The sequence below is a fragment of the Bombyx mori genome, chromosome 2, assembly GCF_030269925.1.
Source record: "Bombyx mori chromosome 2, ASM3026992v2".
NCBI classification, from domain to species: Eukaryota; Metazoa; Arthropoda; class Insecta; order Lepidoptera; family Bombycidae; genus Bombyx; species Bombyx mori.
The window spans coordinates 4,702,005-4,721,662 of NC_085108.1; the positions used below are offsets into that span (position 1 = coordinate 4,702,005).

The 19,658-nt window shown below is 37.9% G+C and overlaps 1 protein-coding gene across 6 annotated transcripts in view; it reads right to left on the reverse strand.

The window, feature by feature from the left end:
• Positions 1-19,658, reverse strand: part of LOC101736212 (homeotic protein distal-less) — a 157,578-nt gene that overhangs the window by 113,930 nt on the left and 23,990 nt on the right. For all 6 annotated transcript variants that reach the window (XM_038015278.2, XM_038015269.2, XM_038015276.2 and 3 more), the window contains exon 2: positions 15,870-16,349. In XM_038015278.2, the coding sequence (XP_037871206.1) occupies positions 15,870-16,194 (325 nt within the window). In that variant the 5' untranslated portion in view covers positions 16,195-16,349. The remainder of the gene's footprint in view (positions 1-15,869; positions 16,350-19,658) is intronic.

Consider the following 19,658-nt stretch of genomic DNA (forward strand, 5'->3'; position numbering starts at 1 on the left):
GATGCGTCAAATATTAATGAAATCGGCTTTGTTGACGAGTGAATGCAATGTTAACGACGGTATCATCTCGAAGGATCCATCAGAACATTCCTCATCGAATTTACCTTATAAACCACAAAGACGAACCAAAATAACTTCAATGACCATTTTACATGGCACTGAATACAGATTTAAAAAAAATCTATTATAGTATTATGTATTACTTGTATTACTATTATGTATTACTTAGTTTAAAAAGCATGCTTTAACAGCTCTTATATTGTACACTTTTCCCCTCTTATACATCGTATTTCTCTCTGCTAATGGTTTGCTGGAAGAAAACTCATGAATGAGTTAAGCTCGCCTTTGTACATAGTATTTAGACATTCTTTAAATCTGTTTTTATTGTATTTTCTTTTTGTGTACAATAAGTATAAAAATAAAATAAATAAATGTATTTATCATCATTCTACACTTTAAATGATTAGAAAATACCCACTAATTACATATTACTATTCAATAACACCAAGCTACAAATAAAGCTACAATAATCTAAAGCTAGTGGTGTAACATGAGCCGCATAAAGCGCCAGGCCTTACTTTTTGTTCTAAAACAAAAAAAAAAGCCCGAAAATAACGTCGACGTAAAAAGCTTTCTGGAGCTTAAAGCGAGGTCGGGAACACCTCCTACTAAAACGATCCAAAATATGCTCTAGTTTGTACTTTAACTAATTTTTATTAGAGAGTTTCTATGTAGATTGGATGAAGAGCGTCCATCACGAACCTTTCTTACTGGTGGTAGGACCTCTTGCGAGTCCGCACGGGTAAGTACCACTACTCTGCCTATTTCTGCCGTGAAGAAGTAATGCGTTTCGGTTTGAAGGGTGGGGCAGCCGTTGTAACCATACTGAGATCTTAGAACTTACATCTCAAGGTGGGTGGCGCATTTACGTTGTAAATGTCTATGGGCTCCAGTAACCACTTAACACCAGGTGGGCTGTGAGCTCGTCCACCCATCTAAGCAATAAGAGAAAAAAAAACCTTGGTAGGACTTGTGTCCAGTTGGGGAAGGTCTTTCGATTGATAGTGGTCCACAATTATTATCAGAATTTAGTATCAATGGGTTTTATTGGAGGTATTTCAAACTGAATAGGTACCATCATTCTAGCTGCGAAGCTGTCAAGACTTCGAGTTTGAAGCATGAGGCTGCTATTTTTTAATATAACAGAGACTTGAATAGTTCGTCTTAAAACGTCCTTACGGATCCATCAGATCCAATAACCTTTGCATTAGACGCCTTCAACTCTAATACTAGAAGCAGGCTTAGGGACCTTGGTAACCGTACTCGTCGAACTCGACAAAGAGGTCGACGTGCAACCTAACTCATGCATCAGCCCGCTGAGTTTCTCGCCGGATCTTCTCAGTGGTTCGCGATTCAGATCCGGTAGTAGATTCATTCGCGAAGCAATTGCTCTTGAGTTGTTAGGTCTCCTTCGGAGGCGCTCGGGCAGTTGTTAGCAAATCCCACCCCTCCTGGCTGAGCCTTTGCTCGCCCACCTATCCTGGTGAAACAGGAAAGGTCTTCGGACCACCAGTAATCTTTTAATTATAAAAAAAAGAGTTCGTCTAAACGTGCGACGTGACATCTAAAGGCTGCAAAATCCACTTACTATCGGTTGGGTAGGTGCCCATTTACGTGATCTTTAGTGAGAAACAAAATTCAAAATAAGCTATTGACAAGCGTATATAGACTTTACGGCAATCAAATCAAAGCCTAATATCATTAATTAAATCGAAAATATACGGATTCGCCAAATAGATTGCAGAACAATATATTTTCAACAAACATAATTAGTCATATTATATAATTATATCATAAGTCAAGCCTGTAACGAGCTGTTATGACAGTTCGCATTAGCTTCTCTGTATTAGCTAATTAATAGCTGCATGCAGATGATTTACGGCTGGTAATTAAATTGAATTTAAGGTGTTTTTTTGTTTTATTATTTGTATTGTAAACAAATACTACAGCAGTAGTTTTTATGAACATATAAAATTCGTATAAAAACAACTTTTGTTCTAAAGGTTATTCATATTTTGTAAACTCTAATAAAATTAATGGTAAAAGCTTCATATAAACAGAAATTAAGTAATTTTTAATTACGTAGACCTATGGACTCTACAATGTAGAGCTTGTGTGAAAAAAATTTAACTGTTTTATGATCCAATGAAAATATAGACACATCATAATGCTATTAGTTTTAATGACCTCTTGACATTTGAGTTTATCAATTTAATGTAGAATTAATTGACCTCATATTAATATGAGTCGTTTTTGTGGAAATACGTAGACTTCTAAATGGCTAGAGGCGACATATATTAATTTCGGCGACTGAAGCTTTCGAAGAACTCTCGTTAATCTAACTTAGTAAGCGCAGGTGATTTTAGTACACCAGCCTTTCATTTCAATTCCCGGTCAGACTTTAAACGAAGGTACTGGAAGATCTCTTTTTTTTTATTGCCCTTGTAGGCCGACGAGCATACGGCCCACCTGATGGTAAGTGGCTACCGTTGCCCATGGACTTCAGCAATGCCAGGAGCAGAGCTAAGCCGCTGCCTACAGTTCGCTAGTTTCCCATTTTAAGAGGTTTCCTGAACCCATCTTGCTATCTCACTCTTTCAAATAATAGGTTACAAAGTCCTCGACTACCTTTAAAACCGGTATGTTTTGTACGCACTCCATTATTGCCTTGAAAAATAGGACCACATCTAAGAGCTACGACTTCTAAAAATTTTCACCTTTGTTCAATTTTCCTACCTAAGTCCCAGAATTAAAGTCCCTGGTTCCTTAAGCAGGTTTCCTGCGCAGTATTCCTGCTTCCCAGTTAGAAGGACAGGGTTCTCCAATCTTATATCTCGAAGGTGGTCTTATCCATGATCTCCTACCACTGCAGGAGAGGGAGGATACGAGCTTTATCGTAAAAATAACCAAAAAATTGACTTAATTTTTCCCCGGTCTCCGGAGACCCATCTGGCGCTCTTCGCCGATGACACCGCCATCTACTACTCGTGTAGGAAGAAGGCGTTGCTTCATCGACGACTTCAGACCGCAGCTACCACCATGGGTCAGTGGTTCCGGAAGTGGCGCATCGACATTAACCCCACGAAAAGCACAGCGGTGCTCTTCAAAAGGGGTCGCCCTCCGAACACCACGCTGAGCATCCCTCTCCCGACTAGGCGCGTCAACACCCCCGCCCCCGCCGTTCGCCCAATCACGATGTACGACCAGCCCATACCGTGGGCCCCGAAGGTCAAATATTTAGGCGTCACCCTCGACAGTAGGATGACATTCCGCCCCCACATCAAGACGGTACGCGATCGTGCCGCCTTCATCCTAGGACGTCTCTACCCGATGATATGTAGGCGAAGTAAAATGTCCCTTAGAAATAAGGTGACACTCTACAAAACTTGCATACGCCCCGTCATGACCTATGCAAGTGTAGTGTTCGCTCACGCGGCCCGCATACACTTAAAATCCTTTCAAATTATTCAATCCCGTTTTTGCAGGATAGCCGTCGGAGCCCCGTGGTTCGTCAGGAACGTCGACCTCCATGACGACCTGGACTTAGAGTCCATCAGTAAGTATCTGCAGTCGGCGTCCATGCGCCACTTCGATAAAGCGGCACGACACGAGAACCCTCTCATCGTGGCCGCCGGTAACTACATTCCCGATCCTGCGGACAGAATGGAAAGCAGTCGACGTCGCCCTAAACACGTCATCTCGGATCCTCCTGATCCACTAACGGTGCTTTTAGGTACTTCAAGCACCGGTCACCGTTCTCGTCGAACCCGTCGCTTGCGACGAAGGGCTCGACGAGTAAATTAACTCTCAGACACAGCCCACTGAGTTTCTCGCCGGATCTTCTCAGTGGGTCGCGTTTCCGATCCGGTGGTAGATTCTGCGAAGCACGACTCTTGCTAGGGTTCGTGTTAGCAACATCGTCAGGTTTGAGCCCCGTGAGCTCACCTACTAAAGTTAAGGCTACGCTGAAATAGCCGCTAGGGCTATCAGCTTAGGTAGGAAAAAAAAAAAAAAAAAAAAAAAAAAAAAAAAAAACTTAATTTTTAAACCATTTTAAATTTACCAAATTATTTATTGGTAAAATAATTGCCCCACATTAACGTAAAGCTGACCCATATTAAGACATTTATTTTTAATCAATCAAATACAATACCGAAATGACTTAATTTAGCGACATTCTTCTCAACAGTGAAGAAAAATTCCTGGTTATTTGTCAAAAAATAATAATAATAAAAAAACTGTTAGAATCGCGTGACTATTTACCGCAATCAAGGTAGTGCTTTAGTCATAAGAAACAATGCTGTGCGACGACAAAGAGTACAAGTCACGAATTTAAGATTTCCATTTTTTTTTAATATCCATTTAAGCTCAAATTTTAAGTGCTACAATTATTGCAATTCTGTATCTCTTGGGATTTAACTTACTGTTTATTTCATTGTAAACATGAAGATACAGAGTATCAAGATTTGAGGCTACATTCACGTAAGTAATTTATCCAATAAATAAAAAAAACGCATTGGCAAATAAATTTCGAAAATGTTAGTAAATATTTCGATCATCCAAAAAAAAGCAATCGCTGTGCATTCAACAATCTAGAAATTTCTCCAGTGTGTACCCAAACATATACGAGACAAGTACGCCCAGAATTCGAATACCAAACATTCTCAACAAAAACACCCAACTGAAAAAATTTGCTACTGGAATATTTTTTTTCCTACCTAAGCTGATGATAGCCTTGAGAAGAGGCTATTTCAACGTAACCTTAACTAGTAGGTGAGCTCACGGGGCTCAAACCGGAGTGATGCTAACACTGACCCTAGCAAGAGCAGTGCTTCGCAGAATCTACCACCGGATCGAAAAAGCGACCCACTGAGAAGATCCGGCGAGAAACTCATCTGTGTCTATGGGTTAATTCGCTCATAGAGCCCTTCGTCGCAAGCGGGTTTGACGAGGACGGTGACCGGTGCTTGTAGTACCTAAAAGCACCTTTAATGGATCGGGAGGATCCGTAATGACGTGTTTTGGGCGACGTCGAGCAGCTGGAATTGAAATTAGATCTCGTTTTATTTCTACTATTCTTGCTAGACCGACACTAGCACCACTAACTAATCTCTTTTCGTGGGCGTCGTAAGCGCCGACAAACGTATTACAAGATAATGGGGAGCAGAACTTTCTGAATATTATGCTAGCGTACTGCAACCTCAGGGGCTGAGAGGGTAAGCAAATAATATAATAAGAGAATCAGGAGCAAATCCCTCATTACTGCGACCGCGGGGACTAACGGGTAACTAGAGGATCGGGAGTGAAACCTCATTCCTCAACCAACCACGTAATTCGGCTTGGCTCTGCCCCTGGCATTGCTAAGTCCATCGGCAACGGTAACCACTCGCCATCAGGTGGGCCGTATGCTAGTCTGCCTAAAAGGGCAATTAAAAAAAATCTTTCAATTGCCGTAATTTACAAATTCATAGTTAGAACCTTTGTCCTGACGCAGTTTTATTGTTGTTTCGTAAAACACGCACCGACCTTTGCGCATGAAGACATAGCCATTCGTCGCCAGCCAGAAATGACGGACCTCTGCTGTTTTGATGACCTTCATTTCCCATATATACTTTCAGCATTTAGTTACGAGAAACAGGACATTTGGGCTCCTAAATTGTTACCACCTTAGCTAGTTTTTGAAGTATAAACTTCTTTAGCATCGTTGTGATTCAAAAGTCGATGAAACGAAAGAGCGACAGTAAAAAGAGACAGACACATATATTCATAAGATTTAACGTAGGAGAAAACGAGATAGGAAGCATTATACAGTGTTTCTTAAATTCGTAGTTCTCATTGTGCTCTGCTTCGTACTTAAAACATTATGAGTAAATCTGTGTAATATATACGAATTCATTTTAAAATAATTATCAAAACTTTATATCACTATACATCCTAAAACCTACAATTATCCTCTTCCCGAAATTTTACATTCGTCTCATTCATTATCTTGAAGCCAAAATATTTGAAGGTTTCACTTCTACCACGTGTGAATTGGACACATATTATTTTTATATGTGTGCACGAGGTCATGGCCCACCTGATGTTAAATCCTGACCGTAGCCAAGACATCGACAAAGTTAATGCCAATGCCACCCAAATCGAGACATGAGTTCTAATTCTCAGTTTTCCAGTACAACGTCTGCCCCGCCTTTCAAACCGAAACAAGTTACTGCTTCCGCTGCATTACGAAAAGAAATTTGCCTTTAGGATTCCCTCACGGTGCGTCGCACAACTTTTTTTTGCATAGATAAAAATAGTAAACGAGCTCACAGTCCACCTGGCGTTAAGTGGTTACCGGAGCCAATAGGCATCTAGAACCTAAATACCGCCACCCACCTTGAGATGGGTTTTGGAATTTCTCACTGGTGGTAGAACCTTTTGGGAGTCCGCACGGGTAGGTACCACCACCCCGCCAATTTCCGCCGTGACGCAGTAATGCGTTTCGGTTCGAAGGGTGGGGTAGCCGTTGTAACTATACTGAGACCTTAAAACTTATATCTCGAGGTGGGTGGTGCATTTACGTTGTAGATGTCTATAGGCTCCAGTAACCACTTAACACTAGGTGGGCTGTGAGCTCGTCCATCCATTGAAGCAATAAAAAAAAAAGATATGAGTTCTAAGGTCTCAGTATAGTTACAACGGTTGCCCCACCCTTCAAACTTCATTCGCCCGGTTTACCAACTAAGTCGCGGTATATTTACTCAATTCGAGTCGTAAGATTGGCAACGACCTTCACACATACTATTGCTGACTTCTCAATCAAGAACCACAGAGCCGAGAGCTAATCGCGGCAGTTAAATTTTTTAATTCACTCTGAGAAACTATGAACGAATCTATGTATAAAAAATGAATATCTGTAGCTTTGAATGAATTGATTTAAAACTTTAGTAGGTAGTTGTTGTGAGCACTTCAATGTAGGATTCTGGTAAAGTGAGTTAGTTTAAGTGTAGTATTACAGTTTAAGTAATTGTCTAAATTTTTTGTTATGCCCCAAAATAATTATGATTGTATGTTACTAGTCGCTATTTTTTTTTATCTTATTTTAAAACTTCTGTTACTTAACTACAATTGTGTTATCCTAGACGTTTTAATATTTTAATGAGTAATTTTTCAATTAATCTTATTTTTTATTTCAAGATTTTATTATCATTAGCATTATCGTTAGTATTGTACCAATAACTGAGGTGACATTTACTTCTTGTCGATTCGCCGATCTTTCTGAATTGGTGATCAGTTTTTTAGAGTATATTTCCTCTCTTTGTCTCTATGCCACTATGCGTGTTGGGAATAGCATGCTTCTTTTTCCATTCAGGCCTACCACACGACATTTCTGCTTTGGATTCTCTAAAATATTCACTTTCATACAGCCCATTCTAATATTTTTTGTACGTTCCCTCCGCGCATTACTGTCTACTTTCTTAACTAGATTCTTTTTGGCTACATGATCGTCATTAGTTCGCATATCCAGTCAAAATCACGATGTTCTTTCCACTCCTTATTTTTGTTGTCACTGGTGCTCTTTTTAGTCTTCCCCCTCTTTGTAGGAATTATATCACTCTTTTTTATGATCGAAGGATTACTAGTGGCCCGGAAGCCTTTCCAGTTTCACCGGGACAGGTGGGCAAGCAAAGGCTCAACCAGGATACACCACTCTCTGCATACAACTAATCACTACATAGTATAAAACAAAGTCGCTTTCTCTATCCCTCTTTCTGCCCCTATGTATGCTTAAATCTTTAAAACTGCGCTACGGATTTTGATGCGGTTTTTTTTAATAGATAGAGTGATTGAAGAGGAAGGTTTATATCTATAATAACATCCATTAAATAGTGGAGAAATCAATAATAAATTACAGTTTCCGAAGCGAAGCGAGGGCGGGTCGCTAGTTCGTAATCTTATACTAGTACAATAGAGTTTGGACCTTCAGACCTTCAATGCAATAAACCTTTCAACGCAATATAAAAAAAATAACCCTAAGAAGCCGTACCCTCATGATGAGCATTAGTAAGTCAATTGACGATCACCTCTTATTATACAATTAACATTGTTATACAAACCGATGTTACTTAATACAATTGTCCCTCCTATAGCCCGAGAGATTTATGGCTCTTCGATCACAGAAACACAAAGGAAAATCAACTTTAACGCGAATGCGTAACGCTCGTTTTCGGGCACAGCCTAAATATATCGTCCAGTATCAATGGACCTGTTAACAACGTGTAGTTTGGGAAGAATCGGGTCTTACTAAGTTGGAGTATCAACCCTACAAAAGTCGAGATGAGAATTTATAGGTGATGATAGATTTGTCACAATTTGTTTTGGTGTACCGGTTTGTTGAAATTTAATGATTTAATGGTTACGTTCGAATTAGATGATGAATTGAAAGATGTTCCTCATTTTATTTACTAAGATACAGTTTTCAGTCTGTCAGAGAAGCTGGGGATCAGTACAGAACTGTAGAAGACTGAAGAACTGTAGATTAAGTGAAGTAAGACTTAAAGACTAGGAGGAGTCTTAGACACCGAATGAGCTGTCGCTATAGTGGTTTCTAAGTAAGTGAAAAAATGGGGGGGCATAAAAATAATTTATTCTCAAAGTGGGCAGTAGGCAAAATAGGTTTGGGAGCCCCTGACCTAGACTGATCGATTAGCTGTTAACAGCTGTAAAACAAAGACCTCCAATCCGTTTAGAAAGTTAGAAATCCTACTATATTTGGGAAACTGCTTTATAGAATCGACCTTGCGACGCCGATGAGGAAGCGGAGTGCCGGTTAGCTAGATAAAGCCGTGGGGCCGTCGAAACAGCGATAATCTAAGCTGAAGCGAGAGCGACTAGCAGCGAATTAATCCAGTACATCTGTATATATAAAAATGAATTGCTGTTCGTTAGTCTCGCTAAAACTCGAGAACGGCTGGATCGATTTGACTAATTTTGGTCTTGAATTATTTGTGGAAATCCAGAGAAGGTTTAAAAGGTAAATAAATATGAAAATGCTCGGAATTAAATAAAAATAACAACTTTGTTTTCCCTTTAATGTGTCCCCCCCATCGGACGGATTTCTTTTGTTTGTTTTAAGTTTATTTTATACAAAAGTTTAGGTCTTTTATTTATCGATTGAGGCACTGCATGGTCTGCCGTGTCAGCTAGTTCGTTATAAAACACATAATTTTGTTAATATAAAAATAGCTCTTACTATCCATTTTATTAGATTTTACAAAACAAAAATACTCTCAAGAGAGACCAGCCCAATAAATATCACGAAAGGAACGCAAAGTCATTGAAATAAATAAAAAAGTACTCTAAGTTTAATAGAGCAAATTGTTGATGTTTATTTAGCAACTGGGATTTTCTTAACGTGAATACAAAAGTCCAGTGCAAGAACTCAAGATAATCTTTTTTTTCTGTGTTTATACGAAGCAAAAATGACTATACAATATTTTCTTCGTTGTTCGCAATATAATTAGACATAATCCGAATTATACTTTTACAGTTTAATTTCTCGTATTTTATAATTATTATTATGTTCCAACGCTTCGGATACTTTAGAGCTTTACAGACGACTTAATTGCCGGTAAAAGTAGTACTAATTGAATGTATATTTTTTTGATTGTTTCTTATGAAATTGAAAAATTTTGCACTGAAATTGTTGTTACTAAAAAGTATAGGTCTACCAGAATCTGATGGCAAAAAAAAAGGGAAAAAAATAGCGATTTTCATATGGCAACAAAAAAAATGTAATCTGTCAAAACTGAAATTTCGAGGAACTGTTTTTGGTTTGGCTTCAAATTTCCTTTAAAAAGTGGTAAGAATGTCGAAGAAACCTCTTCGATCGCAAGCAAGAAATATTCGCCTCAGTAAGATTTTAAAAAATTATCCTTGATCATTGCATAAATTTTTATATTTGCATGTATCACACAGAATCAGCCGCTATAAGAAAAAAAAAAGTATCAAAACGATTTTACTCCAATTTCCCCAATATTGCTAGCGTCAATTTTTTTTTCCCTTTTTGCCATCAGATCCTGGTAGACCTATAGTTTTTTTATTGGGAAAGTATATTAATATTGTTGTTTAAATCTACAGTTTGGGACCCATATTTATTTTCCTCTATATAATGATGCACACTGATGTACCAATGGTGCTTTCCAACTCACCACAATAATCGCATGACTCAAAGATTAAACGTTTTTTTTTGTTTCTTATGGAATTGAAAAATTTTGCTCGGAAATTGTCTCGGTACTTTAAAAGTAATTTTTGGTTTTGGGATAGTATTAAAATATTGTTGTTTAAATCTACAGATTGGGGCCCACATTTATTTTCTTTTATCTAATGGTGCACAGTGACGTGCCAATTGTGTTTCCCAACGCACTATAATAATCGCATGACTCAGAGATTAATCTTCTTCTTAAACTCGCGTCCACCCAAAGCTGAGTAGGTCTCTTCATATACACTCAATTATTTTCGATCTCTTGCCTTTCACATCCAGTTCTTACCAGCTATGTACTGGTATTTGTACTGGTGGCAGGACCGCTTGTGAGTCCGCGCGGGTAGGTACCACCACCCTGCCTATTTCTGCCGTGAAGCAGTAATGCGTTTCGGTTTGAAGGGTGGGGCAGCCGTTGTAACTATACTGAGACCTTAGAACTTATGTCTTAAGGTGGGTGGCGCATTTACGTCGTAGATGTCTATGGGCTCCAGTAACCACTTAACACCAGGTAGGCTGTGGTCCACCTCATTGGCTGTGTCTCCACCTTACCACGTCAAGTACGAGGTCTCCACTCATACAAAAACAGCATTCAAACTAATGCCTCTGGTTTCGCGGCCCCAAACATAATAGTCGGCTTCCTTTGCACGAAAAATTTTGGCGTCTTAAAAAGTGTCTGCAGTTTTTTTGTTTGGTTCGCGTGTTCGTTGTTGTTTTTTTTGATCGGCTAGGATGCTCGAAAGCGAAATCGATACGAACGATGATCTGAAATCGATTATTATCGAAGCCGATGTATGCGGCCGTCAAAATATTTCATGTAACCACTTAATTTGTTACATTGATTCAATAATCGTTGCACTGTTTCTTTTTTGGTTTGATTACATATAAAATTCTCGTAATTTTGTAGTACTAATACGCTTTTATTAGCTTCAGACGTATGTATGTTTTGTAACGGAATCTTTGAACATGATTTTGACCCCCTTCAAAACGTCGGATTAACTCGTAATTTGGTATACTTATTAAGGACCGATGACAATTCAATATTAAAAAAATATATTGAAAACCAAAAAAATTGAAAAATTTGAATCTCAACTAAAAAAATGAAAAATAAATAATAGTGTAAAAAAACTAACAAAATATGCTTTTATAGAAAATCCCTAAAAAAATAGAAAATAAATTTTAATAAATTTGAATTAAAAATAGTGAAAGAAAAAATGATTTTATTGTCAAAAAGCGTGGAGTGCTTTTCAGGATATTATCAAAATATTTGGTTTGATTACTTATAGAATTACATACGTATACATATTATCCGTATGTTATGTACTCGTAATTATGTAGTATTTTAGTATAATAATTGATTCAGTTGATAAGTAAACCGCGAATAGTTTATTTCTTGAAATGATCCTTGTCCCCTTGGTTTATTAACTCTGTTTGATATTTGTGAAAGTGCACAAATGTAGGAAAATGGTAAACAAAGCCGCTGGACGTAACTTCTCGGGATCCTCCAAAAAGTCCACTGAAAAATCTCAGTAAATAACCACCATTTTACTTAGGTTATATTTCATCCCATATCATCTCATTTCATTTAATTTCATCCCAGTTGATTAATGTCTGAAATTAATCATCTTCATTTCATTTTACTCCATATTATAATTTTTCATAAAATTATAAGAATACTAGCTGACCCGGCAAACATTGTTTTGCCATATATAAGATTTCTAGGGAATTTCTAGTGTAGTGTGTGTGTGATGTGGTAAATGAGTGAAAGAGGTATGTAGTGCTGTGAACGATGAGGGAATATATAATAAAAATAACAAAACCTCATTCAACCACATAATACCTCATTATAACAAAAAAAAATGTTCAAATAAAAAAAATATGTTAGGGGTGGACAACCCTAATTACTTAGGGGTATGAAAAATAGATAGTAGCCGATTCTCAGGCTTACTGAATATGTATAAAAAATTTCATGAGAATCGGTCAAGCGGTTTCGGAGGAGTATGGGAACGAACATTGTGACACGAGAATTTTATATATTAGATAAATTAAAATAAGACATGATTTAAAGAACTTAGTTACCGGGTCATAAAATCCCTTAAAAAAAAAGAACTAGTAACAACCTAAATACACCATAAATGTGGGTAGATGAATTAAACTCCATAAATTGAACTCCTCCTGATTCGTCAACTTTCAAAAAAGTCGAAGTGACGAAAACCCGAGGAGCTTTCGACAATACAAAGTTTCGCCTAAATTATAGTGCCGGCCACATTTATAATTCAAGAAACGAAAATCATTTTACACGGAATAGGTACATGATACTTTTTTTAACATTTGAAAGTGGCATTTTGGGATCACGTGACGCCAAAGATACCACGGGACACGATTAACAAGCATTCCAATGAAAATCACTGAAATCGGCAAATAGAAACCAAAAAAATGTGACATTTTACGTATTTACTTATTCAGGACTAGCGGCCCGCTTCGGCTCCGCTCGGGTCTTTAACAAAAATTTCAACGATATTTGACGTTGTGCTATTTTTTTAATTAAAAGAACACTTATTGCGGCTTAACGATAATAGCCAGACATACGCTGTCGCGACACTTTTTGTGATTAGTAATGTGTTCTACAAAGTCGTAGTACATTATTTTATTCTATCATCAATGTTTTCGCAGGGCACGCGATGTAAAGGATATTTCAGGTATTTTTTTTACACCTTGGGTTACATTATTGGAGTTGTAGTAAGGTACCCATTTTTTTTTCAAAAAAGTTTATAGACTGATGTCACTCGAGAATAGTGTAGCTTCCAAACAGTGAAAGAATTTTTCAAATCGGTTCAGTAGTTTCGGAGCCTATTTAATACTAACAAACAAACAAACAAACAAATCATTCCTCTTTATAATATTAGTATAGATAATCCGCGATTTTTTTTCTTTCTCCTCCATATTTGAAGTCAACTCAAGTCATAAAAATATTACCCTTAAAGCCTTGGGTATTGCAGATGTATTCTCAGTACTGAAATACTCCAAAAAATATAAGAAAGATAATAGATAGATAATAAATGGACCAAGATTCATGGCAGTCATCCAACGACTGATATTACTGATATTGATACTTGGTAGCTCCAGCCATCTAGGCACTAGCTAACGCACACGATGCTTTTATTTTAATTTTGACAACCGCTGCCCGAAGATTGGTTCCATAGCCGCTGGTAAGACACTTTCTAAGCTCGAACCAATATCACCATCTTTTCAATCCTACAACGAGACTTTCCTCAATAAAATTGACTTCGCATACGCGTGGGCTGATAGATAGATATATAGGTATCTCGTAAAAAGATCTTGGGTATGAAAGTAGTCGGTAATGTGAGGAGGGGGCGTCCTAAAAATGAGATTGGCTGTGTGTAAGAGGATATGCGAGAGAAGATTGTGAGTACAGAGATGATGTGTGATAGGCCTGAATGGAAAAAGAGGAAATGCTGCGTCTACCTCAGATAGTGAAATAGGGGTAAAAGAAGAAGTAAGTCTGTTTGTATATGTGTATGTGTTTGTATATGTATGAAATATTATTACCAATTTGGTTATTTTCACATTAAGTAATTGCACCTACCACAGGCTTCTCTACACCACCACCACCATCAAGTTAATTAAATAAATAAATCCCAAAGTGAGTGCTAGTAATTAAAGTTTTTTTTATACCTAAGCTGTTAGCCTTGAGAGGCTATCTCAGCGTAACCTAACAAGCTGAGCTAAGCGAACGACCGTGCTAACACTAACCCTAGCAAGAGCAGTGCTTCGCAGAATCTACCACCGGATTGAAAACGCGCTGAGAAAATCCAGCGAGAAACTCAATGGGCTGTGTCTGTGGGTTAATTTGCTCGCCTAGTCCTTCGTCGCACGGGAAACGATAACGGTGACCGGTGCTTGTGGTACCTAAAAGCACCGTTTATGGATCGGGAGGATCCGAAATGACGTGACGAGAGGTAGTTAATAGGGTCGATATAGGTAAGTAGTTAGTAGATAGTTAATAAGGTAGTATAGATTATCATTTATTCGAACTTAATAAGTTAACAAAGTGTTATCAATTTTTTTTTGGAGATAAACTTGTCAGTTAATGAATGAAACAGGCAAAGGAAACCTTTGTTTTAAAGTCTAATATTACTACTTGCATGCGTGCTACAAAAGAGGTTGCATATTTTTCTTGCTCATAAAAATATAACGATCTAATTTTGTATTTTTATTTATTAATGATGAAGTTTTAGAACGATGAAACCTCGCTAATCGACTGCGATCATAAAAACACATCCAATAAAACACCTCACACATAGATTTATTACCGAAAAAAGTATAAAAGAATAGACATTCAATTACTCTGTCATTCAAATTACAACTTCGGAAAGTATGTTACCCCGAAATTATGACACTATTTGCTCAGCGTTTAGTTTTATAACTCTGTGGCCATTTTCTTTCACTTTCCCCAAACGAAATTATAGACATTGAGTATTTTGTCCGACAATTACAACACTTTACCATGACTTAATATGAATTTTTTTTTTCCCGTAACTAGCATATTAATAATTTATTACAGTTTAACGTTATCATAATATGACTTTTTACGCGCCTCATTTTGGGTGTAGAGAGAGTGAGCGATCTTGAATAAAAGATCGATTTACGTGAATATAATACAGAATTAGTTCATTTATTATTTTTCTTTCGCCTGTGCTAGATAGAATTTTAATCTTGCTTTTGTTTTTTTATTAAACTTATCTTCAATTATTATTTTTTTGCTTAGATGTGTGGACGAGCTCACATTCCACCTGGTGTTAAGTGGTTACTGGAGCCCATAGACATCCACAACGTAAATGCGCCACCCACCTTGAGATACAAGTTCTAAGGTCTCAAGTATAGTTACATATTTTATATTTATCTGTCTTCTATTTATTATAACATGGATTTCATTACATTTTCCTTCTTTATTGCTTCCGACGTTTCGTTTACAATTTTTGAGATTGCGAAAGACCGAGGATTCATTTGGTAAATTACGCACGGATACTCATAGTTTTCGTGAGCTTTTCGAGTTCATTTTTTTTCCTACCGCTGGTAGCCTAAGGCAATTTTCTAGCTACGCCCAGACGGGTAGGCGAGCTCACGGTCTCGACCTGAGAGAACTAGCTAACACTAGACCTAGCAAGAGCAGTGCTTCACTAAATCTACTACCGGATCGGAATCGCGACCCACTGACAAGATCCGGCGAGAAACTCAGTGGACAATTTTTTTAATTTTTTTTTTATTGTTTGTATGTGTGGACGAGCTCACAGCTCACCTGGTGTCAAGTGGTTACTGGAGCCCATAGACATCTACGACGTAAATGCGCCACTCATCTTGAGATATAAGTTCTAAGGTCTCAAGTATACTTCAATGTATATGTCTATTGGTGACATCAGTGTCGACGTCTTCATGATACAGCTGTTAGTAATTGCAGTAGGCCGTCTCTCCAAACGCGGTCTCTTCAGACGCGTTATACAGAATGTAAAGAAATAATTCAGTGTTATAGATACATGTGACTTACCGTCTTTGGGCGGACTTGCACACTGCGGCGCGTAAGACCCTAAATGGTACCCATACGTGTTTTGGTGCATAGGAGGGAAAGGATAACCTAATGATCTAGGACTGGGAAACCCTGATGCCTCGTGAGGATTCTGCTGACCCCCCGGACTACCGAAATGATGGGGATGCTGATACCCCCCCTTGAAAGGCCCATAACCGTGCTGCTGTAATTCTATAAACGCAGATTTTGACACATTCGTGGGGGTCGAGTTGGCTGAATTCGATATATCGTGGGGGGTCTGCGAGCCCCCCAGGTGGTGGTGGTCGAGGTTATCCTGTGATGTCATAGCGGGCTGAGGGGTGGAAGGGCCCCCCCCGTCCGTGGACTGGGGAGGCCCGAACGGATCTGTAAAACTCAGGGTGCTGGGTTTGTTGTTTGGTGATTGAATTCGGGTAATTTTGAGGGCTTTCTTGTTCTTCTCGGGTATCCCGCTTGATTAGCCTGGGGACAAGGAAAAATCGACTTTAAAAACATACGTTTAACATCCACAGTTATTTGTGTAGGTCTCACGGATTTACATGTATATGGAAAGCAGGTATTGAATGGTGTTTTGTGTTTATTCAATTAAAGAATTTCAATTTACAACGAAAACAAAATGGAGACAATAAAACGTTTCGATCTCGCGCGCAATGATGGCTGTCCGATGATGCTTAACGGTTTTTTTTCTTCAAATACTTCGACGCGAACGCCCGCGCCCAGGGGTCAGCCGGGGTCACGGCGCGTAGGTTTCCCGAAAACAAAAACTCCGTTTCGGGCAATTGAATCGACCGACGAGTTCACTTTGTCGATCTAATCGGTACATAAATGCGTCGCGTCGTCACAATCACATTTCGTCAACTCGCATTAAGACTGTATAATCTTAAAACTTACTAATTTTACGGGAGAGCGTTTTAAAGGTTTATTAACATGTGATATTTTTAATATTACATATCCTTGCAACATTTTTTTTATTTATTTATTACCAGTTACATTATCTGTATTTTAAAGTAAGATAACATTTTGTATTAATTTTGTTAATAGTCGTCAAATAATGGGTAAACTAAAAAAAAAAAAACTAAAACTAAACTACGCTCTTTTGACAGTATTTATGAGAAAAGTACTGGTGATAGATGATACCAAATGATTCCGCATATTAACTCAATTTCGAATAGTTTTTGGAAATTGTACACTTTTAATGCGTAAAGATGGTTTGTCCAGTATTCAACGTTCAGTGAAAATTAATTCGGTGAGGAGACCTGGTCGCTTTTTTAAAGTCGTCGTGGCCTAAAGGATAAGACGTCCGGTGCATTCGTATGTAGCGATGCAACGGTGTTCGAATCCCGCAGGCGGGCACCAATTTTTCTAATGAAATACGTACTCAACAAATGTTCACGATTGACTTCCACGGTGAAGGAATAACAGCGTGTAATAAAAATTAAACCCGCAAAATTATAATTTGCGTAATTACTGGTTGTAGGACCTCTTGTGAGCCCGCGCGGGTGGGTACCACCACCCCGCCTATTTCTGCCGTGAAGCAGTAACGCGTTTCGGTTTGAAGGGTGGGGCAGCCGTTGTAACTATACTTGAGACCTTAGAACTTATATCTTAAGGTGGGTGGCGCATTTACGTTGTGGATGTCTATGGGCTCCAGTAACCACTTAACACCAGGTGGACTGTGAGCTCGTCCACCCATGTAAGCATTAAAAAATATATAAAAAAAAACACTAAAACCGAATATAATATTAAATCTCATATTGGCTATCGGTATTGTCTTTCTCATTACAAAATTCAACCTGGCATAGGTACGCTAAATATTATACAATAATATAATAAAGCATCAAATTGTTACGTTTAAATAATTCGCGGCCGAAACATTTCAGAAGGTATTGTCAATGACATTGTCAGTCCTTATAACGCGCGAAAATATAAAACAAAAAAAATACCTACAAATATTCGCATTTCACAAAAAGAGCAACGTAAATACATTCTTAAAGCATCTAACTAAAGCGCAATAAGCTGGATTTAATCTGGCAGAGCTTTTATTAAAAAGAAAGAAACTTAAAATTTCAGATAACAATTCAAAAACTCTTTCTTTTGACCTAGAACTAAACGAAAGACATTATCAGACATCAGCTATTTTATTGAGCTGTGTTTTATTGTTATTTTATTTAACAAAATAACTAATTGCTAGCCGTTTTCATGAGTTATTGGTGGAATTCAATTCAATTCTATTCTATTCTATCAGCCCATGGACGTCCACTGCTGGACATAGGCCTCCCCCAAGCCTCGCCACAAAGACCGGTGGAATACGAATATTTAATACAACAATATGCTAGCAACGGTAGTCGCTCACGATCGTAAGAGCCGTACGCCTGTCTACAAAGCCAACAAAAGGTTTTTGTTTACAGACTCAAGAACGCTCACAGCAAGCCGGTGATTCAGTAGCTATTTCAAAGATTGAGCCTTCACAATCATCGTTTCGCATATACCTATATATATCAATATAATAATATAATAAACATGATTAAGGTTTTTTTATTGCTTAGATGTGTGGACGAGCTCACAGTCCACAACGTAAATGCACCACCCACCTTCAAATATAAGTTCTAAGCTCTCAAGTATAGTTACAACGGCTGCCCCACCCTCCAAACCGATACGCATTACTGCTTCACGGCAGAAATAGGCGGGGTGGTGGTACCTACCCGTGCGGACTCACAAGCGGTCCTACCACGAGTAACGTGTCTCAAAGACGTGAAACAAAGACGTGAAAAAACAAAATGCTTATGCTTTATAGAGGCGCCAGTACGCACCGTCAAGTATGACGAATTAATTCTTAAGGCGGGTTCCGTGAATCTGGGTTCTATATAAAAACAAAACCGTTATATTGAAACGTTCCATATTCAAAGACTCGAGGGTTTTCTTGTGTCTATGAGTGCTTTAGCTTATATATATGTCTACTGCAAGCCTGTTTTCTAGTCTGATGACATTATGCTCATGTCTCAAAGTGTATTCGCGTGGTGCTGACCCGGCTATGAAACTAACTCAGCAGTAGATTCTAGTGTGGTCAGCTTCCAGTTTAGGCTGTCGTTGTTGACTTTAGTTTTCGGGCGAACACGGGGTTCACGCGGTCCATATTGATATAAAAATATATATATATATATTCAAATGTAATGAAAACAAAACGCTAGTCGATAAAGAAATATCTGAATTTGAAAATATAATTTAGTTTTTATAAAAAATTCTAAAATCAATTAGCACATAGTTACACTAAGAACACGATCAAATTTCGAGCATACGGCTTTAAAGTGGTTTTTGTCACCAATCGCCCACGGACAGCAGCAACAGGTAAGCACCAAGATACATATTATAGAGAAATTTGAACACGAATTAGAAAATTTTTTAGCCGACATAATCATAAATTCTTCAAAACTTATTCTGGAACATTCAATGGAAACATTTTAACCATCCAAAACAACCAATAAAATTACTCACATACTAAGTTATGTTAATTTGTTAGCGAGCTCATCATTTTACTACGATAACTATGTAGTGAGTGTTCAGAATGTCAACCGCTTAAGTGAGAATATTAATATTCTTAAACACTGTAAGATAAGCTTAAGCATTTACTCAAATATAAGTGTTAAATGATTATGTATGCATAAATTAACCCACTGAAGGTTATAAGATAAATTTATTTACATTAAACTTTAATATTTATGATTCCAATTTTGTAAATCGAAGATAATGTAGTTGTATCTAATATGTTATAGA